General features: G+C 42.4%; 1 protein-coding gene across 3 annotated transcripts; it reads left to right on the top strand.

Annotated features, from left to right (window-relative positions):
- The first annotated feature begins 409 nt into the window (after positions 1-409).
- Positions 410-7298, top strand: HCCS (holocytochrome c synthase). Of its 3 annotated transcripts, XM_072127432.1 has the most exons (8): positions 410-581; positions 2591-2661; positions 2797-2919; positions 3199-3344; positions 4112-4260; positions 6029-6148; positions 6805-6891; positions 6972-7298. In XM_072127432.1, exons 3-8 carry the CDS (start codon positions 2802-2804, stop codon positions 7168-7170), a joined length of 819 nt encoding a protein of 272 aa, XP_071983533.1. In that variant the 5' UTR covers positions 410-581; positions 2591-2661; positions 2797-2801; the 3' UTR covers positions 7171-7298. The 3 variants fall into 3 exon arrangements, with proteins under 3 accessions (XP_071983533.1, XP_071983532.1, XP_071983534.1); XM_072127431.1 differs by lacking the exon at positions 2591-2661 and having other exon boundaries at positions 413-581; XM_072127433.1 differs by lacking the exons at positions 410-581; positions 2591-2661 and adding an exon at positions 588-738.
- The last annotated feature ends 772 nt before the right edge of the window (positions 7299-8070 follow it).

Below are 8070 nucleotides of genomic sequence, written 5' to 3'. Positions count from 1 at the left end.
TATAAAGTGGGATTATATTTGAGGGGGCATTATTAGTTAATAGGCCGCAGTGGTGGTGGGACATTATAAAGTTGGGGGATTATTTGGTGGCCAGGCCACTATAGTGGGTATTACAGGTGGCTGGAATTGGGGTGTAACATCGTCTTGCTGGTTGCTCTGTCCTTACTCCCTCTCCCACTGAGATGTGAGGACATTACTTTTTGGGCCCAGGACTACGCCCTGTATTCCAAGGCAAATTCAGATTGTTTCCTCTCATTTGACACAGATTTTGTGAATAAGCCCTTGAAATAAGACTGGGCTGTAGCCCTGGTGTAGTCGGACGCCATGCAGCACGTGTATTCATTGTCCGGTGTCAACAGAGACCCCGCAGCGCAGGAGCCTGCATTCAGCTGTTATGAACTACACTTCCCGGCGTGCTGCAGGCCCGCAAGGCATTCTGGGAGTTTCGTGAGCCTGCGTTGCCTAGGGAACACTCACAGCCCGGCGGCGCAGCACATGCGCGGTAAACCTGCTGATGACGTCATATGCCGGCGACCTGTCCTCGTGCAGCAGGGTTGGAGGAGACTGATCTTCGGTGTCGGGTAAGAGAAGCTGCCGGCGGCGCGGGAGGGCACACGGTGCAGCGGGGGCGCGCTCATCCGGATGTGTGGCGGCAGTGTATGAGGCAGAGCGCCGGGCTGTGACCGTGACCTCTGTGACACGCATGCCCCCTGCCTGACCTCATAGCTTACATAAAGGGTATGCCCTGCACACAGGATAGGATGTCCGCTCCTGTGAGGGAAACATAAAGGTCCTGACTGTGCTGCCTGAATGTAGCCTTAAAGCGGTGCAATATGCTTAAAGGAAACTTGCCTATAGATCCAGGCACTGTGACTGTGGTGTCTTCTTATATTTGTTATTCATGTTCTCTTTCTATCTAAAGTCTACTTTTAAAATGATGCGAATAATTCAGAAGGCGACCAGGGGGTGTTACCCGGGCCCCTCTCTGCTGTAGCTTCACAAGTTGTCTCTCTGTCCCTCATCACTAACCTTCATACCCCCTTAGTCTGCTGTAACCTCATGGCTAAATGCTCCTGCACAGTGAAACAGCCCCAGGAGCCCTTCTGGGTAATTAGCATATCTATACAAGTTAGTTTTGTAGTTAACAAGTATAAGAAGATCACCACAGTCCTGGTGCCTGGATCTATGAGCAAGTGTTTATCATGATGGATTGTGATGGTAGATTTCCTTATACTGATGAGCTCCATAGTACAAGTCCTCAGTATTGGGTTGCTGCGTGATCTTCCCACCTTGGTGTAATGGCTGCCCCTCAGCATGAACTCTACCTTGGGCTCCGCTCTCTGTGTGCCTGGTACAGCTGACAGTCAAATGTCAGACCCCATGTGATTCGATACTGATTACCCCATACTGTTCACTGGTCATTAACATGTTAAAATCCATGTCCATTGCAGATTTTGTCTGACTTTTGTCAAGGCAAATGGTAACCCCATTTGTTTTATTTCCTGGAGAATTGCTTCTAGTTCTCTGCGAATTTCATTCCATCGAAGAAATGACAATGACATATCCTACTACATTAAAATAACGTGGGCACTGATCCTTGAAAAGATATTGTTTTCGGTGCAGCCATGTGCCGTCCATTCAGAAAGCTTTGTCACAAGATCTGTTTAACATTATAGACCCCCGAACAAAAGGGCCCAATTATACTCCAGAACCTGTGGAGCCTGTGACCGTCTCCAAATCTAGTGTTTTATAGGAAATTCCATAAAACACGGAAACATATTTAATGGAATATATTTCTGGAATTGCTACTCCTTGATTTTGATTGTGGGTTTTCCCCATTGTTACTGAGCTGTAGACCTTGTTTATAGGGTTATACATTGTTCTATAGGCGGTTAAAGGAACAATCTGGCTCCTGGGTCACACACAAGTGTAGCCTTGTCAGGGAGATGTGCTGCTGAGTGACCTGATCTGAATCATTGTTATTTATACCCACATCAGTGTTTTACTGGTCATGTGACCCTCCCAGCAGGTTTTGATAGATACATTGTCACCTCTTTGAGGAGAGTGAGATTCACTTTCCCATCAGAACTCTCCAGTTCCTAGGTTCCTATGTATGGACCATCATCAGGTCTTACTGGAGATAAAGGCTGATGGTCATGAGCGAGGGAAGAGTTAACATGGCAGCAGCCCTGTTACTTTATAGTATAGTCAGCTTTTAGTAAAAGTTTTATTGGTTTAGACAACTTCTTTAAAGAATAGATTGATGAACTACAAATATCCTAGTGCTGTGTAAAATCTGCTTTGTTTTGGAGAGCCATTTAATTTTTAATTAACAATGGATATTTACAGGGGGTTTATTGAGTGTACAATACAGGGAAATATACATAGAAGGTAAACTAAAGGACAGAGACAAAGGAACTGTATAGATAGAGCACTTCCTCCCCTGCCCTCTAACTAAAGATCATCTTGTATGCACACATTGCCCATCCCCACACCACCTCCAATACTGTCTTAGCCAATCTGATGATGGTTGTAGAATCAATAGGTTCATCCTTGCAGGACAAGTAATTTGACTCTTTGCTTCCCCCAGATCTGGGAGAATCCTCAGGGAGCGGTGACGTGCAGCTGTTCTTACTGTCTTCTTGGCCGTAGACCCTCCAGGTGTAACAGCACAGTCCATTGTTATCATCATTGTTTATACAATGTTTATTAGGAGCAATGTAGGCATTTATGGTCTAGCTCTCCTGTCTCAAGCCACATCATGTTTTGTATAACCGAAGTGTGTTTTTCCCATAGGAAAAATGGGCACATCTACCTCAGCCCAATCTACTCCACCAACACCACCTACAATATCAGTAAATCCACATTCTGCTGCAGCGCCCCCGTCAGGATGTCCAATGCATCAAAAAAAGCCAGAAGGTATTTGTGATCTTCTTATCATATATAATAGACCAGTTCACATATCCATTGGGTTTTTGGTTATTGTGATCCAAATCCAGGAGTGATTTCTTTCCAGCTACTCTACAGAGGTAAAAAATAATGGAAGGACCTATCTGTTCATAACTGGAGACCTACTGGAGATGTAAACTGAGTCTAACTGTGATGAATGTTTATAAAAATATAATTTATGTATATGATATTATAATCAGATGTTATATTTTATGAATTAATGTAGTATAAATTTTGTTTCATTTAAAGCACCAGGTTGTCCTATGCAAAAGGAGGTTCCCCAGAATGCAGAGAGCCAGAGTTGTTCTGGTCCAGCTCATCAGGAAAGAGCCTATGAATTTGTTCAGTGCCCTATGAGAGCGAGCACGAAAGATGACATTGACCCCAGCAATATGGTAAGATGGGACCATGTCTTCCATATTTAAAGGGAATGTAACAAAATCTATCATGATAGACCAGGGACACTTACTCATAGATCCAGGCACATTGACTGTAATCTTCCTATATTTGTTATCCATGGCTACCTTCTTTCTAAAACAACTTTTATATGTACTCTAATGAAGTGGGTGTTTCCAGTGCCCCTCAGTGTTGTAGCTTAACAGGCTGTTACAATGAGCAGAGCAGGTCTCCACTCCACCCCTTCACTTCCTGCTTCTCCTAGATTAGACAGGCAGAGGGGGGGGGGAGAAGGGGGTTGGATGAGGCATGCTATGCTCATTGTAACAGCCTGTAAATCTTCAGCACAGAGGCCCTCTGGAAATGCCCCCCAGAGCCCTTCTGGCTCTGGTGCATAATGTTAAATGTTGGTTTTAGAAGGAAGGAGGCCATGGATAACAAATATAGGAAGATTCCACAGTCACAGTGCCTGGATCTATGAGTAAGGGTCTCTGGTTTATCATGATGTGTTTTGGTGGTAGATTTCCTTAAATTTTTGCCAATAAATAGTGTTGAGCTTATATAACATCTATTTTATGCTTGACTAGTCCCATACAGTAGCAGGTGGATGCATGCTCGATCTGCTAATCCCTCAATTAGGGGAATAGAACCCCAATTCTTTTCAACAGTGGTGGCCTGAAATGTCATACAGGATAGGGGGATGATAATTTATCATAGGAAAATCCATCTAATCAAGTTACATGTAAATATGTGTTTGCTTCCCCAGATGCCTCCTCCAAACCAAACTCCAGCACCAGATCAACCCTTCTCGCTTTCATTAAACAGAGAAGAATCTAAAATACCCCGTGCAAACACAGATAAAAATTGGGTTTATCCATCAGAGCAGATGTTTTGGAATGCAATGCTCAGGAAGGGGTAAGTCGCTCATTATTCTTATAGCTGCATCAGTACTGCAAACCATGTGCAATCTCCATGTGTGTCTTTATGGGGTGAAAGTATTGTGGCAATTGTGAGGTCTAGCAATATAATCGGAAATGCATGAGTTGGCAGACCTTTCTCCTCATTAGGAACCATTGAGGCCATCGTATTGCAACACAATAGCTGACATCATTCTCAACTTCTATTTACTTGTCAGTCCCCATTATTATTATCATATTGTTGCTGTATTCAACCAGGAATGTCTAACCACAGCAAACTGAGGGCTCCCTATCCAAATAGCAGTTAAAGGAGACTGTGATGCTCATATGTGCACCGCAGTCTTTTCCGCAATTATTTGTCATACCCTTACTAGGACTTGCACAAAGTGTTAGTGGTCATTTATCTTTTATTTTCTTCCTGTTATTTTTCTCTCTCTATTTTGCGCCATATTTTTGGTACATTGCAATTTTGGCACCTTTTTTGTGGACATTGTGAAATGTTGTTTATTGTCAGTAAGGCTACATGCACACTGCCGTTGCCCGCTGTACCGTGGCACGGCGGCGCCGGGGTGAGGAGAAGGAGGGGGTGAGCGCTGCTCACCAGTGCTCCTATTTATAGAGGAACATGGCGCACTTCACCGTATGCCGAGAAAAGACAGGACATGTCATATCTTTTCACGGGCACGGTGCCGCACGTGTGCCGATTGCAGTCTATGGGGGGCGTATACAGGCCGTATATACGTCCCTCTCACGGCGGTGTGAATGCAGCCAAAGACACATTTATCTTTTATTCAAGATGTTTGACGCAAATAACTCCAGACAAAGCCATACTACAGGAAAATGGAAAGAAATGACTTGAGACGTTTGTGCAATATTTTTTGAGACATTTGTAACAAATGTTGCAAAAAGAGATCTGAAAACAAAAAATAAAATTGACACTAGGAAAAAAAGGGAGGTTGACCATACTAGCAGACGAAAAAAGACAAAACAAACAGAGATAAGAGCCCCTTAAAGTTTCATAACTCAATACACTGCTCCACTCTCCTCAATAAACACCCCAGTTCATTAAAACAGCCTGGTAGTGAACAGTTGCCAAGAGTTGACGTACATTTGGCCATGCTATCCGTATACTTTTGCTTTTCACCCTTTTGCTACCAAGGAAATATTTAATGTCCTGATGATATCCTCTCCTAATTTCAAATATGAAATGGCTCGCTCTTCACTTTTACAGCAATGATTCACTGAAACAGATTACACAGCAGCATTACTTCTTCAGAAAACTGATTAAACTCTGCTAGAAAAAACAACTCCTATTCCCGATTTTGTTGAATTTTAAGTACCGTATATACTTGAGTATAAGCAGAGTTATATAAAAGTCTATAAAAAAAAAAAATAACACTGTACACACAATGACTGGAGGGCTGGCAGGCTTTATACTGACTGGTGGCTGTGACCAATGCATTTCCCACTCTTGGCTTATACTCGAGTCAATAGGTTCTCCCAGTTTTTTTGTGGTAAAATTAGGTTCCCCGGCTTATACTCGTGTTGGCTTATACTCAAGTATATACAGTATATTACAGATCTAGGCTTTTCTACTCCTCCTCATCTTATAAAGTCAGCTGTCGCTTCTAATCATGTTGGCATCAAGCAATAGACACAGGCTCATCTTTAAGACTCAGATATAGGTAGTGCAGGGGAGATTTATGTGAAAAATGCAGATAATCTTCCAAATTCAGAAAGAAATAACCATTATTTGTGTTTTTAAGGTGGAAATGGAAGGAAGATGACCTCAAACCTGAAGATATGAGTAATATAATAAAGATTCACAATCAGAACAATGAACAGGCCTGGACAGAAATCCTGAAATGGGAAGCTCTCCATGCCAAGTAAGACTTTGTGGGTTTCCTTACATCAAGGATGTCAAACTCGATTACACAGTGTCACATAAGCGGAGAGGTTTCCTTTTAAAGGGAAGGTTTTACTTGTAAGACTCTACGTATGTAACAGTCTCCTCTCATCATTTCCTTTTATTCTCCTCTTCCACAAAGACTTGCACCCAACCAACAAGTTGTAATGTGTAAGGACAGCTTTATGAGCTCCAGTGCAGATCCAGACATGGTTGTCTTGATGCTAAATCCAGTTTTCACATGCTGAAGACTTCATGGGCCACATAAAATAAGGTTTTGGTATAGATTTGGCCCAGAGGCCTTGTTTGATTTGTAATTTTGGCCTATTGGCCACAAGCGAGTCTGATGCGACTAACTCACATCAAACTCGCATCGTGTTCTTGTTGGATAGTCTGGCCCGAACGCCCAGACTGGAACTGAACTAACGTTCCGACTAGCACACGATGTGAATTGGTCACATCAGACTTTTGGGCAATAGGCCTTGGTTGCAGCTGAGGCCCCATCTTCTCTGGAAATGCAATAAACACCACAGATGAGATCACCCCTTTAACAAAGTCAGCACCGCAACCCCCAAATCTGTCAATACCTATAAAGAAAAAATGTAAATGTCTCCTTATTCTTTTCTTACCTTTCAGAGAATGTCCTTGTGGCCCGAGTCTTGTTCGGTTTGGTGGTAAAGCGAAGGAGTTATCCCCCAGAGCGAGGATCCGATCATGGATGGGGTATAGTATTTTGGCCTCTGCTTATTTATCTGGGTCACATGTCACAGAACCCATCTGAGATTTCCTGTTTACTCCCACAGTTATGAACTTCCCTTTGACCGTCACGATTGGATTGTAAATCGCTGTGGACAAGATGTCCGCTATGTTATTGATTACTACGACGGAGGAGAAGTGGATAAGAACTATCAGTTCACAATCTTGGATGTCCGCCCTGCTTTTGACTCCATGACTGCGGTCTGGGACAGAATGAAAGTTACCTGGTGGCGCTGGACCTCCTAATTTATTTCGGGCATGCTTGTCAGACATCTGAACACTTGTTACCGCACTGCCAGATTGTGTCATCTCCAATGTTACTGCAACTCAGTATTTTATGTGATGTATATAGAAAAAAAACATTTTAAAAACTATTGAATTGAGTTTTCATTGTTCTTTAAAATATAAACCATATATGAAAAAAACCTGCAATGTGGCCGAGTTCTGAATGTAAAGTGATGGCTTCTATATGTAAGGCGAATTTTGGAACTGGATAAATGTCCATAAATTATTTTGTCCTTTTACTAGAAAAGATCTTATATCCAAGAAAAAATTGGGGAATATAAAAAGGCGCAGTTCTTGCAAGTATATCATAAGATGATTAAAGGGAAACCTGCCTCCTAGTTTCAGATCCCTGAACCCTTAACATGTCCTTATTCTGTGGAGCAGGTCCTAGTGACCCCAATCCGGTTTCTCCCTCTTTTATTACATTTTCAGTTTGTCACACTAGTCGGGGTTGGTCCATGATCATGTGCAGAGTCCTGTGTCACAGGCTGGAAACCGGATTCCTTACATCATATCAAAATATGATGCAAGGAGTCTCTTTTCCACTAAACAGCAGTCCCAACGCTGTAACGATCCGACCACCATACAATTTGCTATTACAGACCCCTGCCCCCACCTTTACATTAACAGTATAAATTTTCAAATCTTCTTGCGCCACTTTGAACCCTTTCTAAAATAGTTTTTTTTTTTTTTTTTTTTTTTTAAATTGGATACCCAAAGTTACCACATTTCAGGTTTTTTTTTTTAAACTTCGGGTCAAATAAACTGTAAAGTTCTGGTACAATGAAGTGAATGGGGTAAAACTCTTAAAATATGGATGTTAAGACGAGTTACCTTCTGATTCAACCACCAGTAAAGTGT

The sequence above is a fragment of the Engystomops pustulosus genome, chromosome 10 (assembly GCF_040894005.1).
Source record: "Engystomops pustulosus chromosome 10, aEngPut4.maternal, whole genome shotgun sequence".
NCBI classification, from domain to species: domain Eukaryota; kingdom Metazoa; phylum Chordata; class Amphibia; order Anura; family Leptodactylidae; genus Engystomops; species Engystomops pustulosus.
This window is presented reverse-complemented; position numbering and strand designations above follow the sequence as displayed.

Bases quoted from the DNA above. Each gene is read 5' to 3' on its own strand.
- HCCS (XM_072127432.1), top strand. From the start codon at position 2,802: ATGGGCACATCTACCTCAGCCCAATCTACTCCACCAACACCACCTACA. The intron at 3,345-4,111 runs GTAAGATGGGAC...TTGCTTCCCCAG, and splicing joins ACATTGACCCCAGCAATATG to ATGCCTCCTCCAAACCAAAC. The intron at 4,261-6,028 runs GTAAGTCGCTCA...TGTGTTTTTAAG, and splicing joins AATGCAATGCTCAGGAAGGG to GTGGAAATGGAAGGAAGATG.